This window comes from Dendrobium catenatum, unplaced genomic scaffold (assembly GCF_001605985.2).
Source record: "Dendrobium catenatum unplaced genomic scaffold, ASM160598v2 fragScaff_scaffold_1413, whole genome shotgun sequence".
Lineage (NCBI taxonomy): Eukaryota > Viridiplantae > Streptophyta > Magnoliopsida > Asparagales > Orchidaceae > Dendrobium > Dendrobium catenatum.
The window spans coordinates 265,228-282,573 of record NW_021319875.1 but is presented as its reverse complement, the minus strand read 5'-3'; the positions used below and the strand labels follow the sequence as shown (position 1 = coordinate 282,573).

The window sequence follows — 17,346 nt, the reverse complement described above, 5'->3', positions numbered from 1 at the left end:
ACTAGTATTTGCAGTCGATTACAAATGAGGCCCTTCCTTGGGAGAAGGCCTTAGCTTGATGTACATTTTATAGAGTACATTACATGATATGAATACAAAGAATCACTATTGACATGTTCGTTTGGACGGGAGGACCGTAGTCAACGGGCGACGGAGGTAGGAAGGCTTGTAGTCGGTGGGTGACGTAAGTCAGGAAGACCGTAGTCGGTGGGTGACAGAGGTCGGAAGGACTGTAGTCGGCGGGCGATGTAAGTCAGGAGGACCGTAGTCGGCGGGCGACAGAGGTCGAAAGAACTGTTGTCTGACGACGAAGATCAGAAGGACGACGTCAGGTGGAAGTCCAACAAAGGAAATAAATCCATCTTTGCATAGACGTCCAGTGAAGTCCGATAACCGGTAGAAGTCCGGCATCAGGTAGAAATTTGGCGAAGAGTGAAGGTCCGATGTCGGGTAGAAGTCCGGCGTCTGTTGGTGGCAGAGGAGAACTCCGGCTTCACTTGGGCGGAGTTTCGGCGTCAGGAGGGAATTCTGTTGCAAATTGAGAAGAATTTCAGCATCACGTGGAAGTTGAGAATAATTCCTGCGTTCTCCCGAATATCACGCAGAATCCTGGCGTGTTCGGGCGGTAGGAAGAGCTCCGGCGGTGGTCGAGGAGGATTTACTTCCTTCTCCTCCTTCTTCTGTTCTTCTTCTCTCTCTTCACTCACGTCCCCTTTATGTAGAATGAGGGCTCTATTTATAATTTTTCTGGAGTGTCGTGGCTCGTAAATAGATGTGAGATCATGGACGAATAGGGAGTGGTCCGAATGGACGGTCTATATTGAACCCTTAATGAAGTCGGAACTCGGAGATCTTGGGCTCGTTGGATTCGTCTCGTCGAGCCGTTCAATTCGAGTATAAGCTCGACAAAATCGGAGACTGTTTGGTAACTCAAATTGCGGTTTGAACCTTCCAACAGTGCTTCAGGTCCTTGATTCGGACTCATTTGGACTCGGATTGAGTTGAATTTGGTGTCGTTGGGTTCGTATTTCCGAGACGCTCAGTTTGACAGTAAGCTCGCTGAAATCGGAGTTCGGGTGCTCCCAAAATTAATTTTTGAAGTTCCCAACTAACTTTTGCCTCGAGATTCGTGCCCGATCAAGCTAATTTTGTGATGTCGTATCAATTCTATAACACTCCATCAAACAACCTCTATTGAATTATTTGATTATAGACTATTTTTGTCCCTTAGCAACTTCAAAATATATGATCTTAGGCTCATTTGTTTCATCTTATCAAGTCACTATTTGACTATAAGCATTTAAAATTTTTGGACAGCTTGGTCCTTTAGTTAATGCAACAAAAATTCCAATCATATTTTAGGCATATGATTTGGGTTCAATTAGACTTAGATTCGATCACTTTTGACTTCATTGAGTACGACTAGACAAGATGTTCAGTTTGACTATAAATTTGCTAAACTTAATTCAAATAGTTCTAAATTTAATTTTTAAAGTTTCCAAACAAATTATTGCATTGAGATTTTGATTGATCAAATGAATTTTCTAGTGATGTATCATTTGCCCCTATTTATGAACGTCAAAGTCTATGTTAACCAGAAATACTTATCGAATCTCTTACAAAATTTGCGACACAAAATTACAACTTAAAAAAAATATTACAAGGTGTGATCACTCCATACACATCAATGTCAGCCTCCACTTGAGGTTGCTACAATAACATATAGTTTTTTTTTTATAAAAATTTTAAAATATTTTTTAATGTTAAATTAATGAATTCATGCTCTAAGATTGTAAAAATTTATAACTCACATTCTCCATTTCAAAGAATACCTTATAGACCCAGAATAAATGCATGTCTAAGTGGACAAATTTAAATTGACCTTAGCTAACAGAGAACTTTGTGTCCTATTAAATGTACTTTATAACTCAAGAAGTTTTCTAGTCATGAGGAACTTGCATATAATAACCTCAATTTCTGAAAAGATTTTCTTAAAAAAATTGAATTTTAGCATCATGCATTAAAGAAGAAAGAATGAGAATGGAGAGAGAAGGTTATTTGGAGATTTTTCATATGTTGATTTTGTTTAGAGATTTCTTCCTTTCATTGTAAGTAACCCAAATGTCATTTTAGTATTCAATGATTTTGAGTTTGATGGATTTTTTCTCTCTTAAATAGATAAAAATGCATTCTCATGACATTTATTGTGTTTTAACCGTATAATTTTTTTTGTATATAATAGATATGAATAGAGTGGACATTTTGGTGGTAACATCACAAAATTTTACTAGGCAAAAAGAAAGTTATGATTATCTGAAGTTATCAATATTATATAGATTTTATTGTATTGAATATAATTGACTAATTCATATTGTATTTTGATTATGGCATTTGCATAAGCAAGAAAGGCTGATTGTTAACACTATAAAATGAGTTAAAATAATATAATAACTTGAGGTATATGATTGTTAGCATCTTTCACTTGATATATAGATTTATTATTTTGATAATTTATAGAAGTTCTGATTGATTAATTTAAAAAATTAAATAAATAATTTTTTAAATTTGATTCTGGGATGTTACAATGTTGGCTCTAGTTGTGATCATCATTTAGTGGTGTCATTTTGTGGTAAAATCACTTGATTTAAAGACCTGGATCATAACTATTTACTTGTGGTACTATTTGACACAAAACCATTGATTAGAGAACACATGGTACCTCCTTAATAGTAAGAGGCAATTTTTTTCTTGGAAATCTGCAAATAATAAAAGTCAGGTCTTAAGCTTTCAAGTTATATAAATAGCTGTGAAATGGAACTTTATTTACTCTTCTACATAAAAGTTACAACTTCAATTACTATCATGTTACTTTTTTTGTACCAATAAACATTAATAAAAAGTAATTATTTATTTCAAAAATAAATTCTTAACAACTAGTATGAGCCAGGTCTTAAGCTTTCAAGTTCAGCCTCATCATTCTTATGATTAGGCAGACAAGTTGAGCACGAGGTATGCATGACTCGAGCTCGAGTCAGCTCATTTACACCCCTAGCAATACCCAATGATTGGATTAAGGAGGAGACAAAAATAAAGGTAGTTGATTTTCCTCGTAGACATAGAAGACATAATCCACTAGCCCAAAAAGCAACAATGCAAGAATCTGGTTCATCATAGGCTAGAAAAAAAAGCAATCATGAACAAGAAATAAGAGAACAAAGAAAGACATCCATGTTAATTGAGAAATTATTACATGCAGAGTGCGAACGTAGCTCTGCGTTCAGACTTTAATTAAACCAGGACACGTAGATTATACACGTAAAATTTTAATATCTATACTTTATGACCCCTGACCTGATGTCCCGTCCCATATTTGATGATAGTTTTGAAAAAAGCCAGTAGTTGCAAGACGAAGATGTTTAAAGTTCAGAGTTATAAGAGGATTTTGAGATTTTCATCGTCGAACAACTACTGCTCTCATTTCTTCTTCAATCTTCATCTTCGAACAAAGATTTCTCCGTTATCTCCTTCAGTGTAAGTGTGATGAATGTTTCATTTTATTTATATGGTGTTTGATAAGAGAAGAAATAAAATATTACTATTTAGTGTTTGCCATCTCCAATCAATATTAGCATCACAATATTTTTTTTAAACAAATGTGAAAGATTATACATAGAGTTTTTTTGTGTATTAAAATAGTTTTTTTTGTTCTAGATGGTGTTTAGGTTTTTTTATTTTTATCTTTTTTGAAGATTAAATAGGTATTTATTGAAGGCATGTACGACGAATCTACATTATCTGTTTAGATTTTCTCCATAAATGATATAAAATTTTTGTGTTTACTCTCAGCCAAATGATGTTCCAACATAAATGAGAGAGAATATACACAGAGTATTTTTTTTGTTAAGAAATATTTTTTGGTTCCAAATGGTTCTTAGGATTTTTTTTTTTAATTTTTTTTAAAGGTTATTTCTATACTTGTTAGAGGCAAGAATGAATCTACATTATTTATTTGGATTTTCTCCATTTGCTAAGTTACATATTGTTACGCCGGCCCAGGAGAGAGGGAGCCGGCCCAAGCAAGGAGGAGAGAGGGGGCCGACCACTCTCTTGGGTCCCACACCTTGATTAATGCTTGTTTGGAGGAAAAAATTTGAATTAGGGCCTGTTTAGGGAATTTGTGATCTTCCTTTGTCTTTAATTAGGGATTATTGTTAAAATTAGGGTTTCATATTGAATTTGAGAGAGATTTGAGATTTTCTCACTATTTCCATGCAAAATCTGCTGCGTTTGGGCTGATTAACTGCTGTAATAGTAGTTTTGTTTCTGTTTTCTTACTAATTTCGATTAGGTTTTCTTGCGAACTCAAGTATTACCTTAGGATTACTTGCGAACTCAAGTACTTCATATCAAATTGGCATCAGAGCATCGATTTGGGACCAACAACAGTTGAAATTCTAAAATTTCAATAGGTTTCTGATATCCGGAGAAAGATCTCTTATGATTCTTGGGAAAGGAGATGGCCGGGAAGAAGGTGGAAGTCTTGGAAGGTGAAATCGGTCAATTAAAATTAGATTTGGAGAGAAAAATCTTTGATTTTAAAAATCAAATCACCTCCAACAATGAAAGGTTGGAAGGGAAGTTCAGGGTAATGGAAGAGATGATGAAGAAATTACTTGAGATGAAGACTAATCCAACGACATAGGAAGCTAGGGAAACCACCAAAGGCCATGGTGTAGGAGGAAATCCACCCATTTAGGGGGAGGAAAAAATTCAAAATTGGAGATCCTTGAGGGAGAGGACAACATGCCGCCTTTAGAGCCACTGTCGAGAGAGGAGATGAGTATGGGATATGGAAAAATGAGTGCTGATTTTATGGGAAGAAGGGGAGATTTCCACCACCGAGGGGATGAATTTTAAAGGCGAAGAGGGGAAGTTGATGATGAATACATATTTGATCGCCGAAGGGAAGTTAGGGATAGCTGGGGATCCTCTCCCATTCGTGACATGGGAGGATATGGAGAAGCCAAGGGCCATTGGGGTGACCCGAATGTGAAGATGCCCATCTTTGAGGGCGAGGATGGCCATGACTGTATCTACAAGGTGGAACATTATTTTTTCATCAACAGGATGACAAAGGAAGAGAAGCTAATGGCAATAGGATTATGCTTGGAGGGAAAAACACTGGCTTGATACCAGTGGCTGGACATGATGCAGTTCATCAGGAGCTGGAAAGAGTTCAAGGAGTGCTTATTGGAACATTTTCAAACCGATAGGGGAGGAGACTTCTATGAGAAATTCTTTTCCTTAACACAGGAAGGGACAGTGGCAGAGTACCATGATTAATTTGAGTACTTAGCGAACAGATTAGATCGTCTGTTTGAGACCATGCTTGAAGGGAATTTCTTGAAGGGGATCAAACCGGTGATCAGAGCAACTGCTAGATTGATGCGACCATGAGACTTGGGTGAGGCCATGGAGTTGGCTCACCTGGTGGAGGACCAGAAGAATTTAGAGAGGGGGGCTCGAGGCAGTAGTTTCGGGGGATTCTACACTATGATGACTACTTTCTTAGCTCCCAAAGGAGATACTTAGGGGGGTTCATGAGAGGCACCAAAGGAGAGGAATGGAGGAGGGTGGCCTAGAGGACATTTTAAGAGATCTAGGAGAAGCGAGCTAAGGGGTTATGTTTCAGGTGCGATGAGAAGTACATGCCAAGGCATCGGTGTAAGGCCTGAACTCTTTAGGTTCTCACCATCTACAATGACGAGAAAACTGAGGAGGGAGGTGAGAGTGGGATAGTGGAGGAGGAAGAAGAGAAGTTACATCTGGATGTAGTTGAAGTCTCTCTAATATCTGTGGTGTGATTCACACCAAATCAAACCATGAAAGTGAGGGGAGAAATAGGTAACTGGGATGTAGTAGTGTTGATCGATAGTGGGGCCGCCCATAATTTCATCTCTAACTAGATCATCAATCTAATGGTGGTGAAATTAGTGGACATAGAAGGATATGGAGTGATGATGGGCACGGGGAAGGTGGAAATGTGGAGAGGAGTGTGCAGGGGAGTGGTGTTGACCATTCAAGGGTTACAAGTAAGGGAGGATTTTCTTCCCTTATAATTGGGAAGTATCGATGTCATCCTGGGGATGAAATGATTATAGACTTTGTGGGAGACTAAGGTCAACTAGGGGCTCTAAGGATGGAACTGATGGTGGAATGATGGAGGATGGTGATCCAGGGTGATGCGGGGCTGTCGAGGGCAGGAGTATCTCTCAAGTCCATAATCAGATCCATATAGGATGCGGGAGGTGGATATTTGGTGAAGCTGCAATGCTTGGAGAGGGTCAGTATGGGGGAAGAGGGAGATATTCCACTGGTGGTGCAACTGCTCGTACAATAGTTCAGGGAGGTATTCAAGCCACCTCAGGGCTTGCCCCCACCCAGAGAGCAGGAGCATGCAACCCTTCTAAAGAATGGGGTGTCACTGATTAGTGTTCGACCTTACCGCTACCCCCATATACAAAAAGTTGAAATTGAGAAGCTGATTAGGGAGATGTTAGAGGCAGGGATCGTCAGACCTAGTGTGAGTCCTTTCTTTAGCTTAGTCTTACTAGTAAAAAAGAAGGATGGGAGCTGGAGGTTTTGTGTGGATTATAGGGCTTTGAACAAGGAGACAGTCCCAGATAAGTTCCCCATTCCGGTGATTAACGAGTTATTAGATGAGCTGCACGAAGTAGTAGTATTTTCTAATATGGACCTGAAGTCAGGCTACCACCAAATCAGAATGAAGGAGGAGGATATTCAAAAGAGGATTTTCATAATGCACAAGGGTCATTATGAGTTCTTAGTGATACCATTTGGGCTCACTAACGCCCCTACGACTTTTTAGTCTCTAATGAACAGGGTGTTCCGGCAGCCTCTTAGGAAGTTTGTGCTGGTCTTTTTTTATGATATTTTGGTGTACAACTAAATAGAGGAATATCATTTGAAGCACTTGAAGGAGGTTCTCAAGATTCTACAGGCACATCAACTGAAAGCTAACCTAAAGAAGGGCAGCTTCAACCAATCTAGGGTGGAATATTTGGGTATATAGTGTCTCAAGATGGAGTGGCAGCTGACCAGTCAAAGATTGAGGCAATGCAGAAATGACCCATGCCTAGGAACATAAGAGAGTTGATGGGTTTCCTAGGACTGACTGGTTACTACAGGAGGTTTGTGATGGAGTATAGTTCCATCGCTTGGCCGTTGACTAAGCAACTGAAGAAGGACATCTTTTGTGGGAGTGGCAGCGACTAAGGCTTTTGAAAGGTTAAAGATGGCCATGATGATGGTCCCAGTGTTAGCTCTTCTAGATTTCAGTCAGATCTTTATAATGGAGACCGATGCATCAGGGTATGGCTTGGGAGCAGTGTTGATGCAGAATCATAGGCCTATAGCTTATTTCAGTCATGTTCTATAGACCAGGGCTTGATTGAAGTGAGTGTATGAGAGAGAGCTGATGGTCATCGTCTTAGCCATTCAGAAATGACACCCTTATATTTTGGGTAGGTATTTTATTATTCGTACGGATCAACGAAGTTTGAAATACTTGTTGGAGCAAAGGATGGTGACCGAGGAGCATCAGAGGTGGTTATCAAAGCTTTTAGGCTATGATTTTGAGATCCAATATCAGACAAGATTAGAAAATAAGGTGGCTGATGCCTTATCTAGATGTATTGGGGAACTTCAGGAGTTTACAGTTTCAGTACCACTGATTGTTGACTGGGGAGCTATTAAGGAAGAGAGCATGCAGAACGAGGAGCTGAAGAAGACCAGGGAAGATTTAAAGAAGGATAGTACTAGCCATTCGGGGTACTATTTGGAGGCAAAGAGGTTGTTGCATCAAGGGAGGTATGTGATACCACAAACATCAGTACACATTCTTCACTTATTACAGGAATTTGACGGCAATGCAGTTGGGGGACATTCAGGAGTACAAAAGACATATAGAAGGCTAGCATTAGAGCTTTACTGGAAGTGGATGTATAGGGATGTGGAGGAGATGGTGGCAAGGTGTGCAAAAGAAATAAATACATGGAAATGGCACCAGGAGTAGGGCTGCAAACAAACCAAGCGTTCGATGAGCTACTCGATACTCGGTTTGATTAAAACTCATTTGTGATCGTTTAACTAACTAAACAAACAAACTTGAACAACATTTTAAATACTCGATCCTTAAATAAACAAGCTTGAACACTAATGTGTTTGGTTCATTTATGTTCACGAACAACATCATTTGAAGTTCGTGAAGAAGCTCGGCATTAAGCTCGATAAAAGCTCGAATGAAGAGAAATGCAACAGGTAAGCTTCATTTAAGAATATATTCATATAGATTAATCATATTTTCATTTTAAATAGACAGCTGTTTTTATTATTAATTTAATTTTTTGAATAAAAGATATTCCACATTTGTCCATGTTTGCTAGATTGTTTGTTTAAGATGTTAATGAACAAATTTAATGTTTATTTATTTAATATATTATTTGTTAATCATATTCACGAACATAGCTCATTAATGCTTGTTTGTTTAAAGCTCGACAAACATTAAACGAACCGAACATGAACCGAACATGAACCAATAAGAACATCCTTAAATTAAACGAACCAAACATGAACACAAACAATAAAGCTCCAATCAAACATGAACCAAACTTGAACAAGCTAATGATAAACGAACTCAAACATGAACACTCACATACTCGGCTCGGCTCGGCTGGTTTGCAGCCCTAACCAGAAGGGTCTCCAACCATTGGCACTTCCAAATAGAGTATGGGAGGAAGTGTCCATGGAATTCATTGACGGCCTACCCCGCTCAGAGGGATTCATAATCAATTTGGTAGTGGTGGATCGACTTCGTAAGTATACACATTTCATCCTCCTATATTATCCATACACCGCGGTATCAGTGGTAGTATCATTTATCAGGAAAGCAGTTAGATTACACGGGATTCCTGAATCAATTGTGTTTGATAGAGAAAAAGTTTTCTTTAGTCAATTTTGGAGGGAACTTTTCAGAATGCAGGGCACTGTTCTCAAGAGAAGTACCCCCTATCATCCATAGACAGACGGACAGACAGAGGTGGTGAACCGGATCTTGGAGACATAGTTGAGGTGTTTTGCTTCTGAAACACCATGGAAGTGGGCTAAATGGTTACCATGGGCGGAGTATTAGTATATTACTTCGTACCATTCTGCATCCCAAATGGCCCCTTTCAAATTGCTCTATGGAAGAGACCCCCCACACTTAGTGCATTATTTGAGGGGAAACACACCGGTCTCTTCAATTAAACAATACTTAGAGGAGAGAGACCAGGTGTTGGAGGAGTTAAAGAAACATCTTAAAAGGGCACAATAAATCATGAAGAAGCGAGCATATACCCATAGGAAAGACATATAATATGAAGTGGGGGAGAAGATGTTCTTGAAGCTAAGGCCCTATAGGCAGAAGTCAGTGGCTAACAGGATGAACGAGAAATTGGCCCCGAGTTACTTTGGTCCCTATGAGATTCTGGAGAAGATTGGAGTAGTGGCGTATCATCTAAAGTTACCCTCATTTGCTACCATACACCCGGTGTTTCATGTGTCACAGCTGAGGAGAGCTCTAGGGGAGCATATAGTTAGTGCTGAGTTATTAGCAACATTGACAGAGGATTTGGAGATAGTCATCGAACCCCTGGAGCTAGAAGGGGTAAGATTTGATAAAAAAGGAAACAAAGAGGTGTTGATCAGATGGAAGGATCTCCTCGACTACGAGGCTACTTGGGAGCCCTATGAGATTGTGAAGCAGTAGTTCCCTTATTTTCACCTTGAGGACAAGGTGAGTTTTTGGGAGGGTAGCAATATTACGCTAGCCCAGGAGGGGCCGACTATTGCTCCTGAACCGATCCCTAGTGGACCGGTTTGGGTTTACCACCATTGGCCCAAGCAAGGAGGAGAGAGGGGGTCAGCGACTCCCTTTGGCCCCACACCTTGATTAATGCTTGTTTGGAGAGAAACATTTGAATTAGAGGTTGTTTAGAGAATTTGTAATCTTCCTTTGTCTTTAATTAGGGATTATTATAAGAAGCAGGGTTTCATCTTGAATTTGAGAGAGATTTGAGATCTAAGGTTTGTGTGCTTGGGCTCTAGGCTTGGCTAGAGAATCAGAGAGTTGTTTCTTCCTCTCAAATTAAAGAAACATGTATCTTTTATTGTTTTCTCGCATCTACTAGTGAAATCTTTTGTTTTTCCCCAAGTTTCTTATTGTTTCCACAGGAAACACAAAACCTACTACATTTGGGCTGATTAATTAACTGCTGTAAACAGCAATTTTCTCTCTGTTTTCTTACTAATTTCGATTAGGTTTGCTTGCGAACTCAAGTATTACCTTAGGGTTACTTGCGAACTCAAGTACTTCCTATCACATATTTATCCCAGCCAAGTGATATTCCAAATTGTTTGGATTTGCTGAATATCAAGTTGTTTGACTTTCAAATGCTTGAAATCTACAAACTAATTAAATGCATAAAGAAATTTCCAATTCACCCAAATGTTCCTATGATTGCTTTAGTAAGTAAGAAGTTATATATTAGCTCCACAAATAATATTTTTAACTTCCTGTTTTCATGTTGGACTTGATACAAATGTTTATGCAGACGACACATAACTTGCTATTGTTTTTGTTTGTATAGCTGCTTTTGGAAAGAGTTTCACTGCATATAAATTTTCCTGTGTACAATTTGTACACACACTATGTACATGTCTACACTAATCCATTATTACTTAAATTCTCGTAAATTTATACACTTTGTATACACTTGTATACACGATGTGTATAAGCTTGAATACAGAATGTGTATAAACTTGTACACACCTTGTTTATAACTTATACACAGTGTATGTTCAAGCTTGTACACACACTTTATGTACACTTATATATACGGTATGTATAAACTTATACACATTTTTGTGTACATTTGTATACAGACTGTGTACAATTTTGTACACACACTGTGTATAGTATATAATATTCATTATATTATATAATCCATAAATGAATCCAATTAGTTAACATGATTAATAACTATAATTCGATATGTCATAATCCACATCATAAAATACAACCTCACAAAATATTTAAATTTATATAATTAAATTGCTATATATATCATTTTGCGCAATTAACAAGCTTATTAGAATATTTTTATAATACTTAAAAATTAAACAAAATTATAAATAATTTATATTAAATCTTTGAATTTGGTAAGACAAATATGTGTGCACTCAGAACTTGGCATAACCATATGTTTGCATATAGCATTTGAACACTTTTTTTTTAGCATTTGAACACTTGTATGCAAATGAATCATCCTCTAAAACATGGATTCATCACTACAATATCTGCTTCAGTAAACTCCCATACAAAACTTGTACACACTATGTACAAGTATATATAAAGTGCATATAAATTATCCTGATACACAATGAGTAAATTTGTACACAAAGTGTACTAATTTTTTTTATACACACTATATACAAGTGTACACAAAGTGTTTACATACACTGTGTATAAGTGTATAGAAAGTGTACACATTTCCCTTGTACTCACACTCTATACGGGTGTACACAAACGGCTTATAAATTCTTTTTGTACACAATGTGCACAAGTGTACACAAATCATATAGATCTCTCTTGTACACAAACTGTGTACAATTGTACACAAAGTGCTTTTAAATTCTCCTTGTACACACTTGCATAAATATACACAAAATGTTTAGATTCCCCTTATATACACATTATGTACAAGTTATACATAGTGTGTGTACAAGCTTGTACACACAATGTGTATAAAAGTACAAAAAGTGCTTATAAATTTCTCCATTTATATCATCTAATCTTTTCAAAAAACATAAAAAAGAATAAATTTTAATGTTGTACATCAATGTGTATAAGTGCAAAAACCATCAAAATGAACAAAAACACATCATAAATCTTTGATATTATTATATCTAAGCTTTTCACATGCAATACATAGTGTGCGTATGAGGAAAAAAAATACATTTCAAAAATTTTTTCTTGTACACATACTGTGTACAAATTCAAAAAACATCAAAATGAATAAAAATACAACATAAATAAAAAGGTAAAACACAATAATTATAGTTGAGAGAATAAATGAACTTTCAAAAAATTATCATTTAACATAAAATTTCTATAGTTGATTTACATAAGCATGCCTCCTTCACTGTATTCGACATATAAATAATTGAAGAATGCATTTGAGTGAATGCGTGAACCATCTAGGTGAACACAATTCTGTTCTAGTTTCCTCCACGATAGGTTTCTCTGGTGAAAATATTAAGCTCAGCAAAATATATATTGACTCTTCAATAACATTAATTCGCACACTCGTTCTTTTCTTGCAGTCCACACTCGTTCTTTCCCTTGCAAAATAGTGGAGAAAAAATTTAACGCGCTGCTCCATAATATTTAGAAGGAAGCTGGGATTCTTCCCTGCAGGGTTGGCCTAGGTTAGCCATCTGAGTCATCTCAAAACCTTTTTTTTTTGGATTATTACCCTGCATCTTTCAGTAAGAAAATCAAGTAGTCGGTTCTGCAGTTTCTCATCCTGATTCGTACCACAGCAATTGCAAGAAAGTAATCAAAATAAGGGGAAAAGGCATTTTCATCTAGCTGAATAAAATCTAGATAGAAGTAGACCTATACCATTAACCTTTTCTGATTGAAGAGGGGTTGGTACAGTGAACTTTTTCAGAAGCCAAATATCTGCATTCCAACAAAACAGTAGCTGGAACCTACAAATGCTGGCAAATATGGAAAAGATGAACATAATATCAAATAGCAAATATAGTTTAAGACAGGATGCAAGACAACTAGAATTTAATCATAAATGTAAGAACTTACAAACCTAAGGAAGAAGAAAATTCGCTGACTTTTAGATGTATGATATTCCTCTTGTACACATAGCCCACTGTGTCTGCATGAAATATCTATTAATCTTTTGTGCAACTGTTCAAATCTTTTTTTTTCCAGTGAAAAGCAAACGGAGTGCAGCTTCCCCACATATCTGTCCAATGAATTTCAAGGCTCAACAAGGGTTTACTTGAATCACCAGTAGTCCCCACAAGAACATTTGCCTGCAGTAAAGTGGTGAAACCGATGTGCATCTCTTATAATAATCTCCCTATTTATTACCTTGGATACCAGCTTTATTGCAGAATGACAATCTCCACATATCCTAATATTCTTCTTTATCCTGACGGTTACCCCAGAAGGTAATTTCAAAAGAGCAAAAGCAAGAGCAAGCTTCTCACTATGATACTGTAGCTTTGACTCTCTCTCTTGCTCATCCACATGCATAAGCACAAAGTTTGTATCTGGAACATAGCCCTCTTCTCTAATCCTTCCATTTATCTTTTCCCACATCTGTTCTATCTCTTTTATTTGTGGGTGACAATTTTCATTTGCCACAAACAAGTGAACAGAGTTTTCAATCTCCAGCCAACTGCAAGCAGGCTCCTTTTTCAGCCCACTCTCTCTCATCATCTTCCTTACCTTCGCAGCATCATTCCATCTGCTGGCTGAAGCATAGATGTTATAGAGCAGCAAATGAGGACCTGCATCATGTGGGTCGAGCTCAAATACACGTTCAGCAGCAAGCTGCCCTAATTCCACATTCTTGTGCATTCTACAAGCTCCAAGCAGAGCTCCCCAGATGGCAGCAGTTGGGTCAAGAGGCATTTCATCTATGAACTTTTGCGCTCGTTCAAAAAGGCCAGCACGGCCAAGCAGATCCACAACTGCTACATAATGCTCAATTTCAGGCTCCACCTTATATTCCTTCATCAAGTTGAAGTAATATTCCCATTCTTTGAGCAAACCACCATGACTGCAAGCATTAAGAACACAGAGAAAAGTTATCTGATTAGGCTTGACTCCATGTTTGAGCATCTTATCAAATCGTTGAACAGCCTCCTTGCTTAGTCCATGCTGAGCACAACCTGTAAGCATAGAATTCCAAGAAACAACATCCTTTTTTTCCAATCGACTGAAAACTTTTCTAGCATCCTCAATGCTTCCTGCTTTAGCGTACATATCTAGAAGCGTATTGCCAACAAAAACATTTAGTTTATGACCACGCTTTATCATATGGGCATGAACCCATTTCCCTTGCTCCAAAGATCCGTTACTTGCACAAACACTAAAAATACTAGAATATGTGAAGCGGGTTGCAAGAAACCCACACCTCTGCATATCCACAAACATCCCAATGGCGCTGTTTTGGTCCTGTTTCCTCGCATATCCAGCAATCAAGGCATTCCATGACACTTCATTTTTAGAATCTAACCTATCAAATGCCGCAAAAGCTTCACTCATTTTTCCATGGCGAGCATACATATCCAAGAGAGAACTTCCCACATAAACATCAATATCACAACCAGTTTTGACGCAGGAAGCATGGATCTCCATCCCTGTATTAACCTCAGCGGTGGTACCACAAGCATTCAAAAGGGTTGCAAAGGTGAAATTATTAGGTTTGCATTCTGACCAAATCATTCTGGGAAACAATGCCAGCGCCTCCTTGGGTTGGTCATTTTGTGTGTAACCAGACATAAGTGCAGTCCACGAAACCACATCCTTTAGCGGCATTCCCTCGAACGCTTTGCGGGCATCATCCAAGCTGTTGCATTTGCAGTAGAAATTGATAATTGAGTTCTGGAAAAAAATATCAGACTTGAATTTGGAACCAAGGAAATGGGAGTGAACCAATCTTCCTTCTTTGATCTTCTTTAACTGGGTACAACTCCTTAAGAGCTGGGAGTAGATTCCAGTGCTGGCTTCGAGGGAGCCAGTGTCCATGAGGTCAAGGACTTGAAGCCCGCTAAGGGATTTGCAGCTACTTCGAAGCAAGTCTTTGTCCCGAACGATGACAGAGACAAACTTTTCTTCCCCGGCCTCCGCCAAAGACTCAGTGTCAATGGCAGCGATAGAGGAAATAGATTCGAATTTTAAGGGAATGGTAGCGGGTGCAGAAGTTTTGGTCGCAGGTAGTGGAGGTCGACGGAGGAGCTTCTTCATGGTTTCCAATTTTTGGGCAGTTCTCAGTTCTTGCAGGAAAATAAAAAATCGAAAGCAGGAATCGTCATGGCATGGAATTATGAAGCGCCGATATACTCGCATGAATTTACTGGCTTTAAGATTAATGAAAATAATTTTTGCTTATCACTCATGCGAAAGATTTTAAGATCTGTATATAATAATAATAATAATAATAATAATAATAATAATAATAATAATAATGTAGTATATGGTGGTATGTACACTGTTTTGAAAATCGGATCGGACTGGCGAGTTCAATTGTGAACCAGTCTGGTGGCCGGTCCAATCCAGCTTACAAAACCGGCTCTGCATCAGACTGGATCAAACCGAACTGAATCGGCGGTTCAACCGGTGAACCACTGAATCGGTCCGTGGTTGGAAAGAATCGGACAATTTATACAAAAAATTTATTTTTATTTTAATTAAATTTTAAATAATATATTTTAATCAATTAAAAATCTTTTAACTGTTTAAAATACTTTTATTAAATATGATTATTAATTTCACCATATTATATGCAAGTTATCTTAAATAACTCATATAATTCGTTTAGTAAAAAGAGTGTACTTCACACTTTATAAAAGGTTCAAAGCAACATCCTCAAACTCCTCCCATGATGTGGAACTAAAAAAGTTGCATGAATAGTTTAGAATGTGAATTTGGGCTAGTTGGACTTCAAAATTGGGCTTAGTTGGGCTACAAATTTGGGTAATATGTATTATAAATTTGCTGTAACATTATTATACGAATTCTAATATAGAATTTTATTATTATAATTTATATATTATATTAAATATTATTCTTATAAATATATTATTCTTAAATGATATTTATATGTATAAAATTTTATTATATATTTTAAAATTTTATAAATATTATTAATTGCTCATATACCTATATTATATTATATTAATTTTATTAACTTTTAATAATATTATTATTTATTACGTCATCCGGTTCGACCCTAGTTTGACAGGTCGAACCGGTCGAATCATAAACCTCTCATTCTTTCGGTTCGTTGTATGGTCCGATTTTCACAACCTTGGGTATGTATCTAAACCTCCCTAATAATAATAAAAACTATGAATATGATGATAGTGTTTCTTAACTTTGATTTTTCTCAAAGATAATTAAATAAATTTTAAAAACTTAATTTTGATAATTGCTCTTGGTTCAAAATCTCCGACTAGCGCAAACCCTAGTAATTAATTACATTATAGGAAACTGAAGTTTCCTACGAAAATTCTTGAATAAAATAATGTGAAAATTTTATCTAAAATTTCTCAATGATTGATATCAGAGATTTGAAGTTGAAATTTCAAGTGGGAATAGATAAATTTTTTAACACTTATTTCTAGAAATTAAAAGAAGAAACGTAGGAGGTATTTTAGGATTCTGAAACTCTTCAGAAAATAGCCCAACACATCCTACATATTGGGCTTAAATTTTGATTTGAAAGAGATTTAAATTTAAGTTGATAATTTTATTGAAAATTTGGGATTATATTCCCTGAAGGTGGGGATTTAAATTTTTGAGTTTGTCCCAAATCCTAAATTTAAATTGGGCACTGAATGGCAGTAGCCCAAAACTAGCTAATGTAGGGCAAAACCTGGACTTATCCTGGCCTGGATTGGAGAGTCAGTTAACCACCTAGGCGCTTTAAAATCATGAGTTCAATCTTTTATGCAAGAGTGGTCGGAACATTGTTTAGTTAAGTTTGAGGAATCAGCGCTAACATCTAGAACATATCCTAATTGGCCCCTTAACACATAGGGTAATTTAAAGCTTGGAAATAAAAAATAATTAAATTTTATACCCATTTAATTGGTTTCTAATGCAATGTATGCAAATTGACTCTATAAATGCATAAAATTTGTTTGAAACAATTTTAAAAAGGATTAAAAATAGATTTTTTTTTATGAAGATTGCACAACATCCCCTTGATAGGACTGCACCCTAATAAGTAAGGTGATTTGTTAGAACCTGCATATGGGGAGGTGCCTAATAAGGAGGATTAATTTAAAAATGAATGCATAAAAACTCTCAGGTCATGCTCTGGCTTACTTCTTAAAGTCATTAAAATTTTATATTAGCTTAAAAATTTTAATTTTAATTTTAAATAGAAAAGAAAAAGTTCATGAGCCTTTGATCGAATCTAGGCTAAAACAAAATTGACATGTAATCGAAAAATCTAGAAAAGATATGCA

At 36.9% G+C, this 17,346-nt stretch overlaps 1 protein-coding gene across 3 annotated transcripts; it reads right to left on the bottom strand.

Annotated features, from left to right (window-relative positions):
- Positions 1 to 12,194: 12,194 nt before the first annotated feature.
- On the bottom strand, positions 12,195 to 15,285 carry LOC110094884 (pentatricopeptide repeat-containing protein At3g24000, mitochondrial). Of its 3 annotated transcripts, none has more exons than XM_020820222.2 (3): positions 12,948 to 15,285; positions 12,746 to 12,843; positions 12,195 to 12,647 (listed from the first exon to the last, which is right to left on the bottom strand). In XM_020820222.2, the coding sequence occupies exon 1, from the start codon at positions 15,218 to 15,220 to the stop codon at positions 13,148 to 13,150; it is 2,073 nt and encodes a 690-aa protein (XP_020675881.1). In that variant the 5' UTR covers positions 15,221 to 15,285; the 3' UTR covers positions 12,195 to 12,647; positions 12,746 to 12,843; positions 12,948 to 13,147. The 3 variants fall into 3 exon arrangements, with proteins under 3 accessions (XP_020675881.1, XP_020675882.1, XP_028555747.1); XM_020820223.2 differs by having other exon boundaries at positions 12,753 to 12,843; XM_028699914.1 differs by having other exon boundaries at positions 12,195 to 12,843.
- Positions 15,286 to 17,346: the final 2,061 nt, after the last annotated feature.